The 25,548-nt window shown below is 43.1% G+C and overlaps 1 protein-coding gene across 1 annotated transcript; it reads left to right on the top strand.

The window, feature by feature from the left end:
- Positions 1 to 7,411: 7,411 nt before the first annotated feature.
- AP1S3 (adaptor related protein complex 1 subunit sigma 3) lies at positions 7,412 to 25,118 on the top strand. Its single transcript, XM_074833697.1, has 5 exons — positions 7,412 to 7,469; positions 21,098 to 21,276; positions 22,486 to 22,594; positions 23,546 to 23,683; positions 24,631 to 25,118. Exons 1-5 carry the CDS (start codon positions 7,467 to 7,469, stop codon positions 24,664 to 24,666), a joined length of 465 nt encoding a protein of 154 aa, XP_074689798.1. The 5' UTR covers positions 7,412 to 7,466; the 3' UTR covers positions 24,667 to 25,118.
- The last annotated feature ends 430 nt before the right edge of the window (positions 25,119 to 25,548 follow it).

Here is a 25,548-nt window from a genome sequence, read left to right as displayed (position 1 = left end):
AGCTGGGAAGCATCCTTATCCCTCACAGCCTTCACAGGCTCAAATACAGCACTGGCTGACTTTCTAACGCCTGGAATGGCTGAATGTTGGCCTGTTAACATGTGGTGTAGCTCACTGCTCCCTAGGGTATTCAGGAGCAAGAGAAGGAATCTGAAAGGGTTTCACAAACTCTTCCCACCTCTGAAGGGTGGCCGAGTAGCCTATGTCATATACTGTAATTTTAGGGTTTTTTTTAACAAGACGCATCTCATTTTGTTCAGTTTAAACTTCTCACCTTTCCCACAGCAAAATACCCTGTTTTCTAGTTCTAACAAAAACTGACTGTAAGCAATGAAGCTGTTACTGATCTGTAGTTGGAAAAGCCTGTTTAGACATCTGTGTAGACCATCTTCCAGAATGTTTTAAATAAGGCGTGTGAACTCTAGATTGGTTAAGTTTGAGAATGTTTGAGAACTGCAAATGGTGTCCTTGTAGTGAAAGCACTAAGATATGTGTATTGGTTTTCTAAATGAGAATACATAGTTGATAGCTTCTCACATTCCTTATGTTGCAAACTTCATTTAAATTTCAGATAAGCTGTGTGGCAAGTCTTAGCAATGGGTTTTTGGTGTGGTGTTGACTTTACTCATTGGAGAGATTTAGAATACACTCGATGCAGGAAAGGGACAGATTTTTGTGTTGATCAGATTTACTACTACATACTTCAGAAGGCAAACTCTCTAAGGCTTTTTGTCTCTGTAGATGAAGTCCTCATTGCTGAATTACCTGGCTAACAGTGAAATACCATGATCAAACTCTACAGAAAATGATGAATTTCTGCCAGCTTAACAGTTAAATTTGTCATCAACTCACCATCTTTCAGTGAGTTTCAGTATGGCCTTTGAAGGCTTTCTCTGCTTCTCTGATGGGTATAAGGCAAGCCTTCTCAATGATCTCTTAAGTGACTGCTACCAAATGATCCAGCAGTTTTTTGCCCCTTTGCAGGAAGTAAGGGCATGGTCTCTAGGTAGCTGTGTGTGGTCTACTAAACTCTGTTGAATATGTAAAAGATAATAGTTGAACAGATTCAAAGACAGTGTTACTGATTTTATCACTTCGGCAATGGAAGAAAGTATCAAAACAGTATCAGTAATAAAATACATACAATTTATTTTTCATAAAATTAAATATATTTTATCAAATAATAAACTGAAATATATGGGGTCATTAGAAACTTTGTTTTCTGCTTCTATAGCATGAGCCTTTTCCCCCCTCAATGTACAGGCAGCTCAGAGTTGCCCTAATTGCCTTCCAATTCACTTATGTACCCAGGGTTTCTTACCAGTTTTACTATATAAGCTGTGCTCACACAGAGAAGTTGAACCGTATTCTTTGACTTACTCTTGATGTGTTATACTAATTTGGGAGGGATTGACTGGCTTGTCTGCAGAACATTAGTACATTCCTTTCTAAATTGCTTTTTGTCACAAAGATACTATGGGTTGCCTTACATCTAGCTGTTATAACTGAATTATATATAACTCAAGTCCTGTCAAGTTTGTTTACAAAGGCCCTGGTGTGCTTGGAATCATGCGTTCCATGAGACACCCAGAGGCTTCGGTATCTCTTAGCATTTATCCAGCACAAAACCAAGATAAATTTATGTAGAAATACAGGTTGACTGTAGGATTTCCCATCTGTATTTTTATATGTGGTCTTTCCATTTTTCCTCTGAAATGCTTTATATTACCCTGTTCTTCAGGCAACTGGCTTGCAATAACAAATGTTATGGAGGTGCATGTTTTTCTCCCCTTTACCTTGTTTATAGGAAAAGACACAGAATAGGGTTTAACTTGCTCCTAGCTTTGCTACTATAGCTGTCTTTCAAATGAAGAAGATAACCATGACTTACTATCTATATTGATTTTTCTTTCTGAAGCCTGTTTTCCTCATGGTTTCAGCTGCTCTCAAAATCTATATGCATGTATCTGTCAAAACTCTTAAGTTTTCATGAACTGAAGTGCACACCTGTGTTGCTGATCAAGAGTGGGCACTGCTTGCTAATATTCCTTGATGTTGCTGCTAAGCCATAGCTATTTTTCTGTTCTAGTACTGTCCTTTGTCTTTTCTCTGTTCTCATTCATTTCTCCTTCTTTTTCTCTTAGTTTATAGCTCCTTCTCCAGGTTTCCTCTGCAGCAGCATGCCCATGTTGGAGTTCGGCTCCTTGAGACAGGTGCTAGCAGCTCTTGAAGCACAATTGAACTGCTTGGCTGAGCCTCCTGGTCTGTAAGAGTGAGCTGGTCTTGTAGTAGCTGACTTAAGGATGACTGAGGCAGCAGACATGGAAGGTGAGTGTCTTTTAGGAGACAACCCATTACCTCATCCTCAGTTACAGGACTCCATCCCATTAAGCAGTGCAGCCATCACTTGCTCTTCTGTTGGCTACAGTCTTTGCAGGTTGGAAAAGAATACTGTAAAAGCCACTACCTCTTACAACCCTGTGTGTGCAGTGTCCCAGCTAAGTGGTGGACCCCAGAGTTTGTAATGTTGGTGATTGGTAGGGAAGGACTGTTGATAGTCCTTACAGGTTTTGGAGAATGTCGGAGTGATTTCTGTAAGGGTAGAGAAACGTTGCATGTGTCTAAATGGTGTCTGTGGGACACTCAATTTAAACTTAAATCTCATAGGTATAATCTAAAAGAGGGAAACAAGGCTATAAATTGTGTTCATTACAGTCCTTTTATGGAGAAGAAATGCTGGGAATATACGCATGCTTACAGGCAATGAGGGATGTTTTAGTCCTCCTACTCCAAAACAGTTCTCTTGTTTTATGGTGTGAATATACCAACTGAGCACTCTGCTGTTTCAGAAGCGTGATCTGAATATGCTTAGATATTACAAAGAGGATGGAAAGAGGAAAAAAATTAAACTGAGGGAAGGTGGAGAGGGCAAAGAATTGAATGGCAGTGGTTAAAGCATGCAGAGCCTTGATTTAAGGGGTGGTAAGGAAGGACACTACGGGCTGTTAATCCAACTGAACACAAGAGGGCTACAATAACACATTTTCTCCTGATAGAAGGACATTTCAGGATGGAGCTTTATTAATGTCTGTCTACGTTTTGGCCTGCTCTTAGGTTTATACAGCCGGCAAATGAAATAAAATGCTACTTGACACCCTTTAAGTACTTGTGTACACCTATCACCAGTACAGGCTATAAGGATTTGAGATTGCTATTTTTAACACTTTTCTGGTACTTTAAACTGCTTAAATGTTGGTACTACTTACTGAACATGCTGTTGCTGCTGATAAGGTACCAAAATCTGTGGCACAGATATATAATTCGATATGTTCTCTAGTGATATGAGTGTTTTGTTCTGCACTTAAATTGTGGAGAGTCCAGATTGTGTGAGCAAATAAGGAAAAGGGAACATATGAAAAGCAGGGGGAAACTGGAAAAGTACAAACCCCTGCCTAGTAACCAAGAGCAAGTGTTAGATTGCTTCTCTATTGATCCAAAGTGCAATTAAAAGCTACCTCCTGCAGCTGAATTTAGATTGGGCTTTTAAAGTTTCTATTTCCCCTACGGACCTAGTATCAAGTGGAAAAAAACCTGCACAGCAGGTCTGTAAAATCATCAAGCAGGCTGTGCATCATCAGCCTGAACTCCTTGGTTTGCACAGGGCTACTTACCCGAAGCAGTCCGTGGCTCTTCGTGCCTGGCAGCAGCTCAGTTTAGGTGCTGAAACACGACACCAAGGTGTGTGCTGGCTAGCATCAGTGTAAATAGCCAGTGTTCTGCTTCATTTGTTGTGGCAAAGTCAGTAAAAAGCTTCTTTCTGCAATAAAAAGGTGGGGATTTTTTCAGAAGGAAATTTTTTGCAGTTTTTTAGAAGGAAGTGAGATGTTACATTTTGTTCTCTCCCTGCTGTTGTTTAGACAGTGGTTTGTATCTCTTAATTGGAGCTGTCAGGATTTGTTTGTTTCCCTGGAAATATACGTGAAAAATAACTTCCCAATCAATTGTAAATCATTAGTGAAAGTATAGCTTTACTTATATGGTCCAGGATTAGCTTCTGCAGTCCATAAAGCTTACAGAGATTAGGAGGGCCTAAGACAAAGCTTGTGCAGGTTTAGGAGTAATGACTTCTTTTCAAATAAATAATGTCCAAACTTAACAAAACTTATACCTAGGAGCTAGAGGAGCTCTTACCAGCAGCTGTAGGCAAACAAGGCTTACTGAAGCCACTGTAACTCTCAGTGTGAACGTTTTCCACTTCTGAATGTGATAGGCTGCTTAGAAGAGTGGAATATAAGCAAAGAGGGTGCAGTAGCAGTAAGAAGCTGCTTGCTTCACTTAAAAGCCTTTTCAAAGGGCACTCAAGAAAGGAATACTAGCATTTTCCTCCAGGCAGAGACAAACCAAAAGAGAAGGGTCTTAAAGCCTTTTGCAGCCCACTTTGAGTTAGAGAAATAAATTTGCATTACTTTGCAAGCTTTTGTGTTCAGATGAATTAACTGGGCCTAAGGGAAGGACCCGAAGGGTCCATAGTATGGCATTTTTCTGGCATAAGATCACCCCACCAGTTCACCTGGCACAACTGTGTGCCACAGCTGCCTCTCCCCTTGCTCCCATTGCTGTGTGACACTGATAACCATCAGTAGTTCCTACGTGGGAAGTTTGAGCTATCTTCTTTATCATAACATTATGCAGGCACACAGTGCTAGTGGCAGAGAGGCAGGGAGGGGAGAATTCCAACTCCTTACCACTTCTGGTTAGCCAGTCATTAAATACAGCCTGGCTTTCTGTGCTGGAAAGCATCTAATTTAGGCATGATCCTACATCTGCAGCCTAGTTTCTGTAGGGCAGGAAAATTCTTCTCTCTGCTGACCTGCAAGATTGGCCATAATGGGTTGATGTTGGTCACTGCTGTTAATGTGCACTGTATGCATGCTGTGTCTGCTGCTGCTTTTTTTCTGATGTACTTGCAAAACCACAAAAGCAGCAGGCTAGTTCTCTTGAGTTCATGGGCCTAATTAGGTAAGGTCTTTTCATAGAAAAGTAAGATTATTTGGAAACAGTTGTTAAGCAAAAAAATATTATTGTCCATCACAAGTAAATTACATAGCTAGGTAAAATGTAGGCTGCTGAACAGAGTTGTTTCTGTGAAACTGAGGGGAATGTTCATCCCTTAATTCTGAATTAATTTCTGAGATGAATGTTGATGCCCCACATCTGTAGTACAACTGCACTGTGGTGTCCACATTCTTGCATATAAGACAAATCCAGTTCCGAGGGTTCACAGAGACGTGGCTTTCCCAGTGCTGCAGCGGTATCTGCGGACACTCCCCATTCAGCAACAGTGAGGAACGTCTGGGGTTTAAGTGCAGAGCCAGCTCTCTGCTCTGCGTAGGCCACAGTAGGTAGAGCTGTGGGCTGCAAGGGACAGGAGCACGACCGTGGTTGTGGGGAAGCCAGATGTTCACCTCCTGGGGAAGGCAGCGTGGGTACTGTGGCGCTTCCTGTGGCTTGTTTACTCATCCCAGCTATCTTTCAGAGAATCCAGCAAGAGGTTTTGGTCTACTTTAACAGATGCTGATAGCAATAAGCACTTATTTAGCTCACTGAAGGCAAGATGGTGCCCCAGCAAAACCAGCGAGGCCAGTGCTGTCTGACAGTGTAGCGCAGTGTGTGCTGCACCACAGCTGTGCAGTAAAGGGCGAGCACGTTCGAGTGGCCTGCAGGTAGTGCTGCTTTATGGGCCCAGGATATGTACTCAGGAAGCGACAGAAGCCAGAGGCAAGTGAGCAGATGAAGTACAAGTGAGATCTGGAGGCAGCTGGGACTCGTACTTCTTGTGTTGTGCCCTCCAGAAGTGAAACCAGAGTACTCGGCAGCTGGCAGCATCACAGTGCAGCATGCGCCATGCTGCTTGGCAGGACGGGGTTGGAACGTACAGAAACCAGAATGAGCAAGAGCAGCGAAGGGCTCTATGAACAGCAGCATGTCTGTATAGACCAAATCGAAGCTGAATGGGGGCAGAGAGGAGTAGGGTCATGCACGCTTAGGAAATTGTGGAAATTACCTCCACACTGTTAAATGAGTGAGCGTAAGGAGGACACCTCTGCATATGCTCTCTGCTCTGGCAAACAAGCGTTTCCAACGCAGAGTGGATTTCAGCCCCGTTGCCCTCTCAGCCAAGCACGCACAATTGCTTTTGATGGAAGGACCTCTCCCCCTTTGCTGAAGCCAGAGGCTGAAGCGGGGTTCCACCTGTGTCAGCCACTGGCACCAGTGTCCCCGGGAGTCCCTGAGCTCCTTCGGATTTCCCTTTCTCTCTCACCCTTCAGTTGCATCTAGCACTGCACGAAAGAGCAGGATGCAGCTCTGCCCAGAGACACCGCTCGGGGCTAGATGCCTGCTGTGCGCTGGGGAATGTCTCTCCTTTAGACTGCAAACATGGGACTTAAATGTCCTAAATCTTCTAATTTTATGCTCATGCGGTAGTTTGCATCTGGATCAGACTCCTGGTAAGAGCTTGAGAAGCCTTAGGCCTGGATTTAGAGCTTTTGTCTCAAGTGCTGAGTCTGTGGATGTTGCACATTCTTTTGGCACCAGCTGCTTATCAGCAAATCCCTGCCAGAGGTTACGGGGATTTGCTGATCTACCGGCAGAGCTGCTCATGTCTTGCTCTCTCATCCAGCTCTGTCGAAGAGCACAGGTTAGCAAAGCCCAGCCATTTAAGGTATTTAAACTATCTGAGTTTCGTTTTGATGGTGATGGGCTGCAGAGCAATCGTGCCTGTAGCTCTACCCGAGTGTCTTTAGGGTATGAATGCCGGGAACGGGAGTAGCTAGAGCCAGCGGAGGACACGGACAGCGTTCTTACTGAACTGGGGTTTCACTGGGGCGAGAAAGGCGCCCGCTGAGCGGTTGAGGTGTGCACAGGGCCACAGCTGGGTCATCCCGTGTGCGGACAGGGTCTCTGCAGCCCCCGCCGCCTCCCAGAACCGGGCGGGCAGGGGGGAGCCGTGCCCCGGGCAGGCCGCGCTGCCGCCAGCACACGCAGCTGCACCGTCCCGTCCCTCTGCGGGGCGCCGGCCCCTTCCCGCGCTCGGCCTCCCCGCGGCAGGAGCGCGGACGGGGCAGCGCGGGCCGGCGGCCCCTCACCGCCAGGCCGCGGAGGGCCCGGGGCCGCCTCTGCCCACCGCGCCGGCGGGGAGCGCGGGCGGCCCGCTGCCTCCCACAGGGCCCCGCTCGCACTCCGCGCTGGCCGCTGGGCTGCCCCCTGGTGCCCCCCGCCAGCAGCCCCGGCCCGGCCCGGCGGGGAGGAGGTGCCCGGGGAGTTCCCTGTCGGGGCATTGTGGGAAGGCGCGATGCGGCCGCGGCCTCACCTGCGCGGGGCGGGGAGGGGAAGGAGGGCGGGAGGGAGGCGGCCGGCAGCCAGCCGGGCCGGGCCGGCGCCCAGCCTGCCGCCGCCGCCGCACCATGGTAAGTGGGCCGGGGCCGCTGGACCTCGCCGGGGCCGGGCGGGAGCAGCCGCCCCCTGCCCCGCCGGTGCCGCGGCTGGGCCGGCGGCGGAGCCCCCCTCGCTGGGGCCGGCGGCAGCACGGCGGAGCGGAGTTGCCCCGTTCCCCTTAGACCCGCGGGGAGCGGGCTGCGCCGCCCGGGGCTCGGCAGGGGGAGATCCCCCCGCGGGGCCGGCCTGGACGCGGCTTTCCCAGGAGCCTGAGGCAAGCAGAAATGTTTGCGCGCTGCCTGGAAAAGCAAAGTCCCCGCGGAGGTGGGCTCAGACCTGGAGCCGCTCCGCCGTCGGAATACCCCTGTCCTGGCGTGCCTGGGGAGAGGGCAGGTCCAGAAGTGGTGCGCCAGCCGGCTATTTTGTGTTTGGAAAAAAGAAACTTGGATTTTTTTGAAAAACCATTCTGCTGGGATAGTCCAAGTTAGCTTCAAATAGAGGTAAAATGTTCTTTAGAAGCTGCATGCCAGCCTGTTAGGGCTGTGCCGGCTGCTCCGAGAATCAGAAATGCTATTTCCAAGAGGGTTTGAAAAAGGTCTGCACCTGTTTTGAGGAAATGAAAGTAATTTTCTTTTCCTTTCTGTTTTCTGACCCTTGGGGTGAGCTCGGGTCATGCTGACAGCCTTTCGTAGCCAACCAGGAAAACAAGGCTGTTACAGAGAGAGGTTTTATAAAGTCTTCCTGTAACTTGAGCTGAGGTTCAAGTCGGTTCCAGTACCTGGAGAAGGATCGAATGTGGTTTCATACGGATCTGTGTCTTTTGGCTGGCTCTGGGGTCAGAGCGGGGCAGTGCTGGGCAGGGGGTTTTCTTGTGACGGGAGCATTGGGAAGAGCTTTTCACGACGGGTAAGTGGAGAACTTGGGCAGCAGCCTCGCCTCCAGCTCAGGTGCCTGTGCTCAACTGCCTGGTCTTGTGGGGGTTGTAGGTACTTAGCTTTGCCTTTCCATCAAGTAATGCGTCTGTGAGAGAGCATGTGGGTCTGGTTCTGTTCCTTGTATGTTGTCTATCGGCAACGAGTCCACGTGTGTGAGCCGGATTATGGCTGGGTAGAGAGTGGCTTGTTTTTGCTTGGAAGGGGGCAGCAGCCCTTCAGGTTAAAGGGCTGACAGGCAGGATCCTGCGAGGGAGCCCTTGGGTTCTCCGGTGCTGTGCTTGGCGGTGGTTTGCTGGGTGGGTTGCTGTAGTTTGTTAAGCACGATGACCAATATCCTCAGAATAATGGCTAGATTTTCCCCAAGGAGGACTGCGGGCTCTCAAGCAGTAAGATGGTCAGTGGATGCCTCTTAATTGAGAAACCATCTCACTGCTTGATAATTCAGACTTGGGGCAGGTTCTGCGAGCATGCCCTGAGCTGCTGTCTCGCACAGTTTGCCTATTGTGTGCGTCTGTAGTATCAGTTACTGGCAGAGCAGCTGAACAGAAGTCTCTCAACTCCTTCATCAGAGGCCAAGTTTTGTTGTTTGTCTGTATCCTCAAAGGCAGAGCTATGTTGTTTCTTCTCAGTGGTTTCGCTAGAATGCTAAATACGTGTTAGTCCAGTGTATTTAGAAAGGTGTACCTGTCATTACATTTGCAAATAGAGTATGCACAGTAATGAATTTACAGATGGCAATGCAGTCTCCACACCTAAAGTCCCCATACAGATACAGCATTTCTGGTTACACCCTGAGACAGCCCTACCTATCCGCTTCCCTCGGGTAAAGCTTGTGTAAACAACTGGAGTTCCTATTTTGCTCTTGAAGGTCAGTAAATATGGGAGCTGATTTCGGGGAAGCTGATCTCAAAACCCTCCCTGATGCACACACTTCACAAATGCTAGTTTTCAAAGCACTCACAGTGGTCCCAGGGGAGCGCTGCATACAATAGTGCTGCTTATTGACAATTTGGAAACTGTCTGCTGCATTGATTGTTATAATTTTATAAGGTGAGTGTGCATTCTTACAATTAATTTTTTTTTTTTTTCTTAGGTCAGTACAAACTGGCATTAGGACATTAACTAGTGCTGTCAGCCTTATCTCATTCTCCTGTTGTAGAACCAGTGCTGATGAAAGGGTGCTTTTGTCAGGGTACTCTTTTGGCTTAAAATTCCTCTGTCTGTCATCCAGTCTCTGTGAAGGGGTTGTTACACTGGGTTAGGTGTCAAGAAATAAGGGTTACTGGGTTACAAACCAAGAATAAGCCTTATTCAGGCTCACAAGTGAAGAACTTTTCAACAGGTCATTTAAACTCTCCGATCGGTTCCTCCGGTTTGGAATGACATAGTTGTGCTTGCCACCTTTTTTTCTGTGTTTTGAGATCTGAATGGAAGGTACTTGAGCAAATCCTGTGTGTTTTAGCAAAACAGTTGTTTCAATTGTTTGCTCTGTTGCAGATGTCCAAGGAAGTTTCAGGGAAGAGTCTGTTTAGCAAAGCTAACTTCACATCCCGTTGAGAAAGACTGCTTTTCTGCCTGGCTGCTACTTTGTGACATGTTTAAAAAAAAAAAAAAAAAAAAAAGACTCTTTAGAAAAGAGACTAAATTCTGCTCCCTGACGTATATGGGTGCAGCAAAGAAACATGTCCTGAAGGATTGCTGTCTCAACAAAGTCAAAGAGCAGGGAGAGAGCAGAGAAGAGAAAATTACTAGTTTCCCCAAGGACAGGTGTTGCTTAGTGTTTCAGCTGTAAGTGTTGCAACACCTTGATCCTACTACCACCTCAGTGTTATCAGTATTAAGTTCATGACAGCACACAGCTCTGCATGTGTAGCTTTGAGTGCAGAATTGGTGCCTGCATAGCAAAGGGCCAGCTTCCCTCCTATCTGTGCTGCTCATCAGTACAATGGGAAAAATTAGTACTTGTGGGCATGATCTGAAACCCTGGAGAAAGATCAAAAGAATCCCACTGAGCACAGGGGCGCTAAAAATGTACTTGGCGTGAATAGAAAAAGAGTTGGCAAGCACTGTTTCCACTTAGCAAGACATTTGATACCAGCCACTGATCTAGAGGCTTGGGTGGCAATATTAGTTGAAGTGACTGCAGCTTGCCTGGTGTTTGGAAAGGAACTCTCAGCTATTCTGAATATTGACCTCACGAACAGTCTTAATGCCCTTTATTGTTAAAATAGACACAAATCTGTAAAAAATGTTTTCAGTGCTGCACAGAATTTACTATCTACAGTTTGAAGAATAACTGCTTTTTTCCACTCTGATACAGTTGTGTATTGGCCTAGCAAAGACGATGAACTTTGCCTCTAGACATTTACCTCTGAAAGACAAGAAGGGCGGCAGATTAGAATAAATGAGGGAAGGAGAGAAAATTACAAATAAATGATTCTTATTGTTTGAGGCAGCTTCTACATAGGAAGGAAAAAAAAAAAAGAAAGTCCATGTGGTATTTCTTTCTTTCTTTATCTTGTAGTGAACTATTAGTGTGGGAGTAGATAATGGTAATGGAATGGCTTCCTTTTTAGAAGATCCTGAGTAGATAGACTTTTCAGCTTGGAATGAGATGACTGCAGGGGAAGTGATAGAAATGCATGAAATCATGAATGCTGTAAAGAATGGTTGCTACAAGAAGAGTCAGGTTACATCCTGTGAAACTTTTAGGCACTAAATGTAAAGAAAACAAAAGGCCCTACTTTTCACACAGTGTAGATGAATGTTTTAATCCACTGCCAAGCATGTGAGTGTCCTAGTAGTTAGGTAGTTCATAGAGGATGGGTCCACAGGTGGGTTGTCTGGATCCAGTTTCTGGCCCCGAATCCTTAAACCTGTGATTCCTGGAGACAGGACTACCAGAATGATTTTACGCATGCCCTGTTACTTATATTCTCCCCTTCTGGAAGCTGCTCAGATCAGAGTACTGCTCAGGGGGTGATCCATAATCTGGTATTCAGTTACTCCCTGACATTCAGTTGAACTCTTGAATACTGTTTTGTGGGATTTCCTAAGAAAAATGTTTTTTAGGATTCTTCTCAGGAAGTCTGTAATCTCTGACTGTTGATGTGGTCCTCTTCCAGATTTGGATGTTCTCTTTCAAGTACTCACTATCATTATGGGTTGTCACTGTTGCACTAGAGGCTGCTCTGGACTGCCTGGCTATGCAGTAATTGTGATGCACACTTTACTGTCTCTGGGTAATAAGCTTATTTCCGGAAAGCAAAAGAAATGTTATGGTAGATCATCTGCTGATTCTTTAAGTCATTTTTTTATATTTTCACTCACAAATAAGGAAATTGTAGGCATGTCTCAGAGCCAGGAGTTACTAGGATGTTGAGTGCCTGCAGGGCTTTGGAGAAAGCCATGGCATCTGGGGTAGGCAAATGCAGGAAGAGGGCTGGAGGGGCAATGGGCAGCCAGGGCTTTGAGGAGGCAAGAAAACGCTGCCAAGCATGTGGACCATGTAAAATGTTTGCTGCTTTTCTGTATCTTTACTTGAATTACTTCAAAATCCCATGCTTTATAAACCATCCCATAGATGTTCTGCCTTCTGAAGGCATCAGCAGCAAAAGGACAAAATGATGAAAGTACTGAGGAAACTGATGGGTCAGGGAGAGCAGGTGTAGAGCTGCTACTCCCCAAAGTACTTACAGGATTTATGCTTCATCATATACATCAGGTATGTATGTGAGACAATTGTAGTCTTTCTAGTGATGCCTAAATTAAAACTGTACTGCTCCTGTAAAAATAATTATTTCTGTATCACGTATGCACAGCTACTAATCACCATCCCTGCCCATTCATTTCCCTACTGTCCTATTCCTGCAGGCTGTCATCTGCATTTACTTCGCTGCTTTGGGTGTATGCCTTCTTGAGTGGCCACCCTTGGCCTTTGCATTTTTGCAGATGTTGCAGTTCAGAGAGGTGCAAGATCCAGTCATGCACAAATGATATTTCATTTGTGAGTAGGAATATGGCATGCAGAGTCATTGGGGTAGGATGAAAAAAAAATTTACATTTCTGTGTTTGAAGGCAAGCTTGACGTGACATGCCTTTTTGACCAGACATGTCTTTCTGGCCTAGTCTGTCCTGAATTTATATTTCTCAATATCACAGACATAATCCCAGGTATTCTATGTATCAGTCTTTTTCTTCTCTAATGTGCTGAATTTGTGTAGGATGTCCGTCTGCTAGCCTCTGTTCAGACCTGAGAAGAGAGGGCGTTGAAATCCCTCTTCACCAGCCAGTAAATGCCTGTTGTTGCCTTGCTGCTTGCAGTGGAGCTTGAAGGTGGTTTTGCTCAAACACTTGCAGTTCTCGATGGCTTGTTAACCAGCGCAGGAACTCCTCCTGTGTGGTCATCGTCCTCTGCTTGGTCCCCTGAGGTGAGCGATAGACACAAACCACAAAGGAATGAGAAATGGAATCATTTTTGCTTGAAGAAAATGCAGAAATTTACCATGTTGTTCCTTTGTTTTGCAATGCTGCATGCTGGAAGGAGAACACGTGAAGTGTTGGGTGAGTGTCTGCCTGTCTGCTCTGAGCTCTAGAAAAACCATGGGAATGGCTACATGAAACTCTTCACAACTCGCTCAGGAGACAGCGATGGGGAATGACCAGCACCACAGGCATTTCCTTTCCTTCCAAGCCTCATGACAAGACCCAGATGAATAGCAGAATTAATTTTTGGTCCACTTTTTCATTCTGGAGGCTAAATTTTGGGCCAAAGCATTTTGTGAAGTCCTGTGCTCTAGCCCTTCCTTCCGTAAATAATGGTTGCTTCTTTTATGTTTAGGTTATGAAATCCATGTCATTTTTTTTACCTTACTGAAAAACTGTCATTTTAAAAGGGAAAATTGAGAATATCTCTATTGAAAAACGCCTAAATGAAATTCTTTGGTGTTTCCAAAAAATTATTCCTGTGGTCTTTTAGAGTCATTCAGAAATGTGATCCTAATTCACGTGTATCTTTGGTCCTTCCAGAGCTCAGGTTTTCTGTGAGTGTCTTTGTTGGGAGCTGGAGGAATGGGTGCGAGGCTTCTGCAGACCTGCAGTGTTCCTGCTCCATGGGGCACAGACGTCCTGGGCTGAAGCACTATCTGTCAGCTGGCTGAGGAGCTGGGGAAACTCCTCACCTTCCGGTGTGCCTGCCCTGTTCCAGAGCAAAGCTTTTTAACTTTGCTCCTTGAAAGGTCAGAGGCAAGGGAAGGGCACTGCGGCAGTAAGGCTTTGCAAATACCTGATAAGCAAACTGGAAATGAGAATAAAAGAGGCTGCTCCTTTCGCCAGAGTCCATTGAGCTAGATTTTATCTCTGTTTCTTCACCAGCTGTTCAAGGAACAGACTGGGAAAATGGCTTCTTGTGACTGTAAAGTACATTGGGACTATAATGAATTAGAGGTAGCTCTCGGCAGCGTGTTTAGCCTCTCCCCTGGTCTCCTCCTTGTAGTAACCTAATGAAGCTTTCCACTGCCTCCCAAATATGTATTATCAAATAAAAATACCTCTGAGAGCCCAGCCCAGGAGGCAGAAGGGATGTGATTACCTAGTTAATAATTGTTCTGAATGTCTTCAACTTGTGCTGCTTTCTGTCCCCAGAGCTGAGACTAAAGATGTGAGTGCTGTCTCTCTGCTTCACATGGCTGTAGTGCAGTCACTGACCTGCCCTCAAATGGCAGAGTTTGAGCCAGGTTTTCAACAGACTCCCCTGCCTGGATCTGTTCTTTCTTATTGCCTAGAAACTGGAGCAATAAAAAAGTACTGATTTAAGAAAACTGAGAATAATTATCCTCTGTAAAAACTGGATGTCATTGCCTGCATCTGCATCTTAGGAGCTATCTTGGAAAGCTGTGCAGTCTCCTCTCCAGAGAGGTGCTGGAAACCCGGCTTTGCTGTTGCTGGAACCTGCAGCAGCCTGCGAGGAGGAGGCACAAGCATGCCTGTACTGTAGGGAGGACATTGAAGGAATGCTACCGAAGAGAAATGAGCCAAGGTCGGGGGGACTAGACCCGCTGGAAGCAACGATAAGCAGGAGCAGGGCTGGAGGGAGCTTGTGGGGCACTACAACTTCCTTGAGCTTTGTTTTCTGATCCTTAGGTAGAGATCAGAAGTGAGGAGCTTCAAGATGGTTTTGGTTCAGAACTTGAGCTCAGCTATACTGTTTTGATCATAGTTTTATTTAACTCAGGTGAGGCTATCAAGAAGGTTGTTGGCTGGATCAATACTGTATGGTGTAAATATCCTTTAAATGCTAGTATGCTCGTCTATTTAAAATCTTCAGTAATAAGATAAGGGTGACTTCTGCATCATGAAAAGCATAAAATCAATGTGTAACTATAGTCACGTGTGCCTGTAATGATCTGGCACAGCTTTTATTGCATGGACTTTGGATGTATTGTTTAGGGGAAATTGTTCAGAAATGTTCCTAATAGAGATTAAGCGTGAAAGAATTTGTGCCAGTTAGGCAGCAATACACTACTTCAGTATTTTTGTGTTGCTGTTTTTTCACTTACTTTCTTTTTTCTTCTTTGCTTTTATCATACAGACTAAATATGTATTTTAAATCTTAAAGATGAGATTCTACTGTGTTTAATAGACATATGTCAGCTTCTGCTCGGCTGTGAATAAAAGTTGTGGTAACAGAGTATACAAGTAAGGAAATTAATATTTTTGATAAAGTAGCCTTGTTTGGATTTTACTTATTGCTTTAAAAGTCCCTAAAACCCCAGAGTGTATGTATTAAAGGTCAGTAGCCAGATGGGCACTTCGTGCAGCAGCAGAATGCCAAAATACATATACTTCAGTGTGTTATTATTCTGTCTCTTTCTGATCTGGCTAGATTGTTAATATGTTAGGTCAGTAGTTGTCCATTCAGTATGTCTTTCTCATTTCATCCTAAACACCTGGCATTCCAAATCATCTGTGTGCTCACAGTATAGCTGTTCATTTCTTTTGTAAAAATTTCAGTATTTACTTCCCTCCCTCCAAAAAAACCACTAAACAAAGCAAATACTAAAAAGAAATTTTTATTCTTCAAATGTTTTGGAGAAAAACATAAATCAGCTAATGGCTGAAATAATTTGGATGTTCATGCTTTTTAAAAGAAACAATTTAATGAAAGTAGGTTTTGTTCATTTTCAGATGTGATGTAAAAATAAATACTAATAAAAAAATTCTGGACAGCTGTCTATGTACGGAAATACATTCTTTCATATCAGAGGAAAGAATGAAAGGTCGTAAAAGATAAGCAGAATATTGATTCAACTAGACTAGAACAGTGTCAGAAGACCAAGATGACTTCAAGGGAGTCAGAATAAGTTAAAAGAGAACTTTATGATAAAAAGTTGCTTCCTCTCCACCAGGTACAGCCAGTCAGTCTGGTTTTCCCCAGGCTCCTGTCAGCAGCTGTTGCCATCTCAACAGCTGAAGGTGTGGCTTTTTTCATCCCACCTCCCTTTTTATGTGGTCCATGAGTTTTTCTTTATTAGCATGCCATATATTCCCTGTTGCGCTACTGGCAGCAGCAGGCTTAAATGGAAAGTTTTTAAGGAAAACTTAAAAGTTTCCAAGTTCTGCCAAGCTGTCTGTTTTAGGATAGTAGTTCCTAAATTACAAATTCTAGTTAACTGATAAATTTCAGGAATCTTTCTGTTTTATAAAGGTGACTTTGTTTTGGGAGGGCTCTTAACTGGATTTGGAAAGGTTACGGCTGAAGCAGTAACCCAGTGCTGCTGGAGTGACAGAGCTGCCTAGCTGAGCAAATCCTTGCCCAAACCAAGCACCCAGGAAACAGAAGGATGCTTGCTTTTCGCAGCCTTCCAGCTGCCATCTCCTCTTCTGCATTCCCTCCCCTTAGGCTCCTTGGAGTCCTCCCATTTCCCTGTCCTCCCCTACCGAGGGACTGGAGCAGCCAGATGTCACAGAACAGGTTTGAAACAAGTTGGTAAACTTCACGCAGGTTGAATTACAGGAGGAGGAGAAGCATTTCTAGTGCACATTCTTCTCACGGTGGGGTGAATTAGAGCATTGACCTCTAGAGTTCACCTCGCAGGAAGAAATGTGGCATCTTTTACATGTTTATGTCATTGGACAGTAAACTGGAGAAATTACCCTGGGAGTCAGGAAAGCCACTTTGTGTTCCCGTGTTGTCGTCTTTATTTGATATCCCTACAGGTGGTTTGTTCTGTATGTAACAGAATATAGTCTGGAGTCCTTTAGACAGTCATAGTAAACATTGCAGTACAGATTATGTTAGGTTTTAAAACCTTTGTAAAAGCAACAAATGCTCCGAGTTTGAAACCAGTGAGCCAGCTGTGAAGTGTTTGATCAGTTTGGAGTGTGAAATGGCCAAATACTGGGGAAGGCTGCACCAATGGGGACCTCCAGTCTTGGCAGGGAACAGTTCAGGAGACAAGCTTGGGTGAGCTGCTTATCAGATCATGACAGCCCATTAGCAGAAAGAGGGAAAGGTCTCCCAAGGAAGGTGGAAAAAAATCAGTGTGCATTAGTTTTATGTATTTCTCTTACATTTACTGTTTGTGAACCTGTACACCTTCAGTATTTTGCATTTTCGATGTCTGTTCTATTTACTGTTAAATTATTTCATGTCAAAGTCTAACATTTTTTGTTGTTAAGGGTGTTGTTTGTTATCCTGGTACAGTTTTGTAGATCTCAATAAAACAGAAGGCCCTGTAACTTTCCAACCAGTTATATAACTTACAGCTGCAATTGATTCAGAGATGCATGAGAAGAGGATAGAGTTCAGGTTTAGAAATCTGGTTTAAATGCTTGATTTAAAAAACACAACTATTTTTCCAACTAGAAAATAATGGCCTACAAATATAAAATGCAGTCATTTAGGCTACTTACTGACGTTTATGGAGATCATTTTGCACAGTGCTCGAGGTGGTTGGGTCTGATTCAGTAAAACAAACTAATAAAATTACACTCGGCTCCCAGACCAAAGCTTGTCTCCTACAGATTCCACATGTGAAGGCAGCCGATGCTCTCATAGGAACTGTACTCCTCATCCCGACCCACTCAGGCTTGGACCTAAAAATTCCCTCTGGCGTTGCCTCTGGGTCTGGTGATTGTTAGTCACCGCCAGCACACCCTAGAATGGTAGGAGAAGGGAACCAAGCACCCTGTTTCAATGGTATTTTTCTTGAAGCAAGTAATTTGCCTTTGTTTTCCTCTGGAATCTGAACTTACAAAGATGAGCAAAACATTGCAGAATAATCTACCTCTATTTGTAGTTTGGCTGCTGAAAACCAACCCAAAATTCCTTAATCAACATCTGTCTTGTCATTAGCACTATAGGAAAGCAGCTATGTTTTCACAGTCAAGGAGCAAGGAACAGATGAGCTGTTAGATTTGTGTTTGTGCAGTACTTCAACATTTCCATGTTTATTGATGCATCAAAATCCTTCCAGTGAGCTGTATGAACAGAGCTATGAGACCGAGGAATGTGTTGTATCATGTCAGTGTGGCTGGGCAGAGCAAAGCTCAACTGAACGAAGCAACATCTGTAGCAGTTGGATGCTTATGCGTACAAGAATTAAGCCATTTAACTTCCTGAGACTGTAGTGGTATTTACCTCCTAGAGAGTTCACCAGATTGAATGTACTTCAGAAATTAGAAAAAGGAAGAAGAGTCAAAAAAGAAAACCCTACGGTATTTTCTCAGTTTCTGCAACTTTCTGACATATTGTTTTGTTATAGGAGCTCTCAGCTGGCCAGTCATACATACCTAGGCTTGAGGGTACACTGTTTTGCTGCAGACTGTAAAATTAGAAATAGACTACAGTAAAGGCTCTTATCTATTTTCTAGCTGTATATATTTCTATAATAGTAAAATTTCCTTTTGAGGTATGCAGTTACATTCTACGTATGAAACAGTGTGGGATGGAAGACCCAAAAGATAAGATTTTTGAAGCTTGTGTATGAATCTTGATGTGTTTAAGAGCATTAATGGGTATTTTCTGATTGCAAAGAATGTTGCCTCTGCTCATGAAAGTGGTGGTGAAACATCAACTGCATCTTTATAAGAAACAGTGCAGTTTTCAAAGCTTTTAAATGGAGAGCAGCTCACTTTCCTATGGGTGAAGCATAACATCCTGAAGTAAACTAATCAGCAGAAAATGGTGGTAATATTCACAGTAATTCCCTGGGTTGCTGGTATTTAACCTTTTAGAGGCATAAAGTTGCTCTCCTGGAGATCCATGGCACTCAGGTTTAAGGTCTGTTGGGTCCAACAGCTGAACCTAAACCAGAATACCCTTTCATTATCTTTCCCTATTGAAGCACTGCAGGCAAATATATTCCAGAGGATGTCTCCAGCATGATGTTGTTATGCTGAACATGCTGTCAGCTTTTGATAGGGATTCATTGACTAATTCCCTGCATTTGCAATCGAATCTGATCATCCTCTCCTATCTGATTCATCATATTTTTAGAAATTTATCAGATAGCTGCTACCTGTGCCTGATTGCTTTTAAATGGACACCCGCTGACCTGCTGCTCTTACCTTCAGAACCTACGCTTTGCTTTTCGAAGTGCACTCATCTTTACAAAGGCTTTGGAGTTAATGTGCTGTGCAGCAAGCAAAATAGTCTTGCATTGATCCAGCTCCTCTCAGTGGACAAGTGTATGGACAGTAAGTACTGTCCCCTCATCTGCTGGGAAGGGGTAACCCTGACAGCTGGAATATTACCATGTCAAAACCCGGTTGGTAATATGAACAGAGAAAAGCAAAAATGTGGTGCCTTGATCTTCACTGTAATCAGGCCATGTGTACTGCCAGCAGCATAATTGTTTTTATTTAGCATGCTCATCTGGAGAGTATTACAGAACTCAACACAAGGCAGCTACAAAATCCTTGTAATTTTATCAAGCACATTAGACTAATGATAGCAAGAGCCATACTTCCAGCAGTAGATCCAGCCACAGGCACATATGAATAAAACAGTCCACCTTTTCCTAAAATGATCCCACATTTGAAGTCTTTCTCAATATAGTCAGAACTCTTATCTCAGGATTACTCAACAGCTATGTGACCTAATAGCTAGAGAATGGTTCTGAATGATGAATGAATGTTTTGTTTAAAATCCAGTAGCGCTTTTTTTTTTTTTATTTTACCTAGAAGCTTCCCTGGTGCACTTCTCTGCTTGGACTTCACCAGAGGTTTTGTAGAATAATTATGTCTTCACAGAAATCTGCATTGTAATCTTGATAGTAATTGTGAACATTAACTTTCATCCTCACTGTGGAGATGGAGTGATGGGGAAGTAAAAGTACAGCAATAAGCTGGAATAGAAAACAAGTAGGAGAAGGAACTAGGCTGAAGATTGAGAAGCTATAGGGAAGGGTAAGGCTAGGCTAATGGGAACGGGGATGTGGAAAGGGACCTGCCAGCTCTTGTGTTGGGAGTTTGCAAGGATTGGGAGCAAGTGAGGGAAATGAGGCTCCTATGCTTCTCCCTGGTCCTCCCAGGGAAGCCTTATCTCTGCACGGGCAAGTGACAGGGTGCCCGTCATCATACACGTGGCTGTGACTATGGTTAGACATCCTTCTGCCTGGCCTCTGTTGGGACTGGTGAGAAAAGCAGTGGGGATGTCTGTCAAGAACAGGGCAGTTCACAGTGTCTTCAGCCGCTGGAAGCATCTCTATCCCTGCTAGGTTTGGGGATTTTTTCCATTTAGCAGAAGACATCCCACTGAGATGGATGTCATCCTCAAATAGATTTCCTGCATTCTTAAAACCATTTCTGTGCTGTGGGTAGATGACTTGCTGTACTGCTTAAAGACACAATATGGTCAGTTATTTTAATCTGCTAATAAAAGTATTTGTATATATGTGAATTGATAATTTTCTCTCAAAGGCCTGCTGGCATTTGGAAGCTGGTACTTCTGTATTTCAATAATTAATAATAATGGAAAAATCATGGGTCAACCTATGTAAAATTATGACTGGCTTTAAAATTGAAAGTTTATAAGAGTGTAGGTATTGTGCTTTATGTAACATAGTATCCTTGGTCACTGAGGTCTGTCCTTTGTCATCAAGGTCATCTGTGTTTTGAAATCTGGTGATTTCTTTAGTAAAACTAGTCAAGCTCCCTTTCCAAAGTAGTTGGTTTCTTCTGCTCCTCATAGCCCCTTATAAGGAACATGCTGCTCTGTTTGTGACCTGAAATACTGCAACACCAGAATTGTTAATGGTTATGATTGCTATCTAGGTATTCATATTTGTGCCACACTGCATCCTTGATCTCCCTAGCCCTGTTGTATGTAAGTCTTTATTCCCTTCACTAAGGTGTCTTAACCTTGCTGGAGGAGGGGCTGGGGCCCTCACCACTGCGAAGTGGTGATGCTCCTCCTGTTCCCCAGGGAAGTGACAGAATAGGAAGCAAGTCTGCTGTTTGCACAAGGTAAAGGAGGATGGGTGGGGAAGGATGCAAAGGGAATGCGTAGGGAGAAGTCCCACAGGGAGGGGAGAGCTGCCAGGGGATGAAACAGGAGGGGGGAGGGATCTCTGCTCACATGTTCATCTTCCCCCAGACCTCACTGATGCTGCATCCAAACGTCATACCAGGGCTGGAGATGCCTTCCCTAAGATCTCACAGATTTCCAGCATCAGGCAGAGGAATGCTCTTTGGTGTTAACCATGTTGTTTTGTTTACTCTAGATACACTTTATACTGCTGTTCAGTCGGCAGGGGAAATTAAGGCTTCAGAAATGGTATACGACGCTACCTGATAAAGAGAAGAAAAAGATCATTCGAGAAATTGTTCAGATTATTTTATCTCGCAATCAAAAAACAAGTAGTTTTGTTGACTGGAAAGACCTCAAGCTTGTTTACAAAAGGTGTGAGTAATTTTATTAGAACATATAATTACTATTCAAATAAATAACACGTGCTAGAAGAGGAAAAATAAAGGCTCACTGTAAGAAAAATAGCAAACAAAACCCTAAGTGCTAGACTAAGCTAGTAGGATTGCCACATTGGCAATCTAACTGGGTATAACAGCAGTGTCCCTGGATAAATTGGCAGGGTAAATTGTGGGGTGAAAAATACTTTTGCAGTCTGTCAAATGAGAAAAATGGGAGTAACCTAGTAAGTATTAGTGGTTGAAATTCTGTTAGAAAGCTTTAGGCTTCACTGCTCCTTCTAATTCCCCAAGGTAGCCTGCTGAGATGTGTGCTGGGCTTTATCAGGCTCTTTGGGAGGTTGCAGGAACTGTTCTGGGGCATGTTCAACATTTTGTCAAATTTTGTCTTTGAAATATTTGTTGCTCTGGAAAGTTTTCAGTCCCATTTCCTTTCCAAACAAATCACTGGTCCCCAGTTACACTATACTTAGCATTCTGCCTGTTAATTCTTGTAAAGTTGTAGCAAACAAAAGTAGCCTTAAGGTATAGCATATTGTACAAATTAAGCAGCATCTCCCATATAGCAAAAATTGAGTTCCATGCTCTGAAGTGATGGGTGTAAACATCTGACCAGATGATGTGACAAGTTGGGCCTCTAGCTACAGAACCAGAGAATTGAGGTAGATCATTACACCCATCTTGGGTTGATTTAAACATGAAGTTTTGCTGAAAGTTAGTTATGAAGACTGTTTGGTCCCAAGCAGTTTCATGCTTTCTGGCCCTATGTAAAACATTATCATTTGATAACCAGTAGGCTTGCTGAGTTGTAACTCCTTCCACCTTTATTTTTGTCTTTATTTTTTAATAAAGAGCAGTAACTCATTCTATAGTTTAATTAACCCCACTTACTGTGTTATTGCAGCAGGTGAGTGAGACCTTAAAGTACTACTGATTTACTGGTTTAAGACCAGTGTTGGAGGTATCCCACTTTGCCAAGGGTGGAGTTTGTTTTTCTAACTAAATTAATAATTTGTTTAAGTTACCTATCTTTTTAAGTGTTCTCTGGGACACTGTAAGAATGAAAAAGAATAATTATTTTAGAGTCCAGATAGACATTAACTGTCATTTGCGTAACTTCTAAGAGACGAGCAGAGCACTGAGGATCAAGCTGGTCACTCTTATGTTTTTGCCTTTGTTTCCCTAGGTATGCTAGTTTGTATTTCTGTTGTGCAATAGAAGACCAGGATAATGAGCTCCTGACACTAGAGGTCGTTCATCGATATGTAGAGCTTCTGGACAGATACTTTGGAAATGTAGGTTTCACTTTCTCCCATGAACCATGTTCCTGGCTATTTGATAATCAGTTATCTGAAGCTGTTTTGCTTCATGTTTCCATCTGCGCTACTTGCCCGGTAGGCTCTCTCAATCCAGAGTGAAATTAATTTTTAGAATATTTTACAGAATAGTGCTGAAAATAGCATAAGATTATTTTTCCATCCTTTCTTCCCACTGCCCCCCAATTAATCTTGATGCTTTGTATGTCTGTCTTGGAATAGAATTTGAGGGGAAAGCTTGAGGAAAATTACTTAGAAAATTTAATTCTCTCTCCTGATATCTTCAGATACACTGGTTTTGTTTGTTTCATAATATTGTGTAACAGTTAAGGACATATAAAGAGGAGAAAGGTGGTGGTGTTTTTTTAAAGAAAAGACCTGAAGAAGGTCCAAATAAGTCTTTCAGTAAGTGTTTAAAGACTACAAGAGACCCATCTTTTCTATGAATATTTTTGAAATTATTCCCACCACCTTAATTAATGTCTTATTTAAATCACTGTGCCATGACTCATGTTTGTACCGCCTCAAAACAAAAAAGCAGTTGGTGACTGTAAGGTCACTAGGACAAGGAATTTGTCTTGCTCAGTGAAACTGTGCATGAATGTATGTAACCCGTATTACAAGTGCTATGTAAGACCTATTGTAAAGTTAGTAGGGTAGGAAGTCAGCTTTGTTCTCTGAGAACCAGTATGAATGTAGTGTATTAGATAAAACAAGAATGTCTTTGCTGTAAGTTTAGGCTATATATGTGAACAGAATATGTGCAGAAGTTGCAATATTACATAATATGCAGTATCTTTCTCCACCCTGCTACCTGCCACAAGAGTGCATATGTTGAATGCATTTGATCGTCTTCTCAACTTTTGGCCCAGTAGTGCTTATAATGCTGTGGAAGTTATTTAAATGTGGGGTGTCCTTTTCTTCTGGCAGGTGTGCGAGCTGGATATTATCTTTAATTTTGAAAAAGCTTATTTTATTCTTGATGAGTTTATAATTGGTGGAGAAGTACAAGAAACTTCAAAGAGGTCTGCAGTGAAAGCCATAGAAGACTCTGACATGTTGCAGGAGGTAAGGCAGAAGACAAGAGGCAAACACCTCATCTTCCTACAAGTTTCTTGTTGGACAGGAGCTTAAAATACAGCTAAGCGCTTCTGGTACTTAATTATCAAAATGTGTCTTATGTTCAGTTTCAACAGGTACAACAAGGCAGTTAAGGTAGCAGTCACATAAGCTTTCAATTCAACCTTTTTGCATCTTGCAGAATCATCTGGAGGCTCTTTATATACTGCTGTTGCTCTGGTAGTTTAACTCCTAGAGTTTCTTGGATATTATATCGAGAAATAGTTTAAGACATATCTAAGATATTTATATAATATAAGAACATAATCTAAGATTTCATGTATACATGTATATATATAAATACAGAAAAAAACTCTTTCACTAATGCATTAGAAACAGATGACCTACTATTAACATTCAAAATTGGAAAGAGTATGTGCTGGCAAACTCCACATTCATTCATAAACACCCATGTAGTTTTTCTGGAGGGCACAGATATGTAACCTTTATTCAGAGCCCTGCAGGAATTCTCTTCTGTAACTTGTACCATTGAGCCAGGAATGGCAAAAGCAGTTGAATGTGACGAATTTACTTCACCCCATTGTAATACTGAAGGAAACAGCACGCTGGTAGAACTAGTTAGGGACACGCTGTGCAAGTCGAACAGTTTTTCACAGTGGTTTGGCATTTGCACGTGAAACTAAGCCAGCTATGTAAAAAGACCAGCTAGACATGATGAGTTTAGCCGCAACAGTGGTATGTCACGATTTGAAGATCAGATTCTAAAACGCTGTTAAAGGTTTTTAAAGCAGAATTATTTCTACATTTTAATTAATGTGATCTAATTCCGTGTGTACCTACAAGTGTCTTCAAAGAGGACAAGAGGGTTTGTTTGAATATCACTGTACCACGCCATAATGCATCAGTTGTTTCTCTCTTTTTATTTTTTCTTCCAGACAGTGGAAGAGTACATGAACAAGCCTGCATTTTAATGTTAAAACTACCTGGAGAGAGAACTGCTGTATGCACCTGTAAAATGCGCTTCCTGAAATTGCTTCCCAATGTGCCAGATCCTCAGAGAAATACCAAAAACCAATAACTAAAGGGGTTTGTTTGTATAATGGTGAAGATGAAGGTCAGCTAATGTAGCACAGGGTTTAACAATTCTGTACTTGCGTTACTCTGCGTATGAGTTTCTCAGAGTTGTTATTACCCTTGATCAAGTTTCTCTTCTTCTTGCTGGACTAAACACTTGTTTTGTACCATGTCTTTTAGCTACGGGTTTTGTCATCATAAAATGTTGCTCTTAACAGTACTTTGAAGAGGTATTTTTACTAGTTTTGGTCCATTGCTGACCGTATGACTCTACTTTTGTACAAATGTCCATTATTTTGAATGTAATGATTATTCTGCTCTAATAATAATCTTTTTTCTAAAAGCCAAATTTTTGTGGGCCCTGATTTCACAAGGTTGTTTTCTTGAAGAGATTAGCCCATCTAGTATAGGAAGAAATATGCTCCTCTTCAGACCATCCCCTTTCTTTTACTATCTTCCTTCTATTTTCTGCTCTAGTCTGCTAATAAGACTGCTCCAAGTGCTACTAGAGCACACTCCACACCTCCATTTAATCTGGAAGACTGTTCTGACTCAAGGTAGACTTCTTCCAGGTTTAATGAATCCTTTTTGCTGCTGCATGCGGATGGCCTGTTTCTGTCATTTTCCTATCCCCTTCCTAGATCCCCTGGACCTGGACAAAAGCTACAACCCTTGGAAGTGTGCAGCTTGAGAGCAGGAGATATCCTAAGGAGAAGAAATTAATCTTTAGGATTTTGGGGTGAAGATCATCTTGATTATCTTTTGGTATCCACCAATAA

Source organism: Strix aluco, chromosome 9, assembly GCF_031877795.1.
Source record: "Strix aluco isolate bStrAlu1 chromosome 9, bStrAlu1.hap1, whole genome shotgun sequence".
NCBI lineage: Eukaryota > Metazoa > Chordata > Aves > Strigiformes > Strigidae > Strix > Strix aluco.
This window is presented reverse-complemented; position numbering and strand designations above follow the sequence as displayed.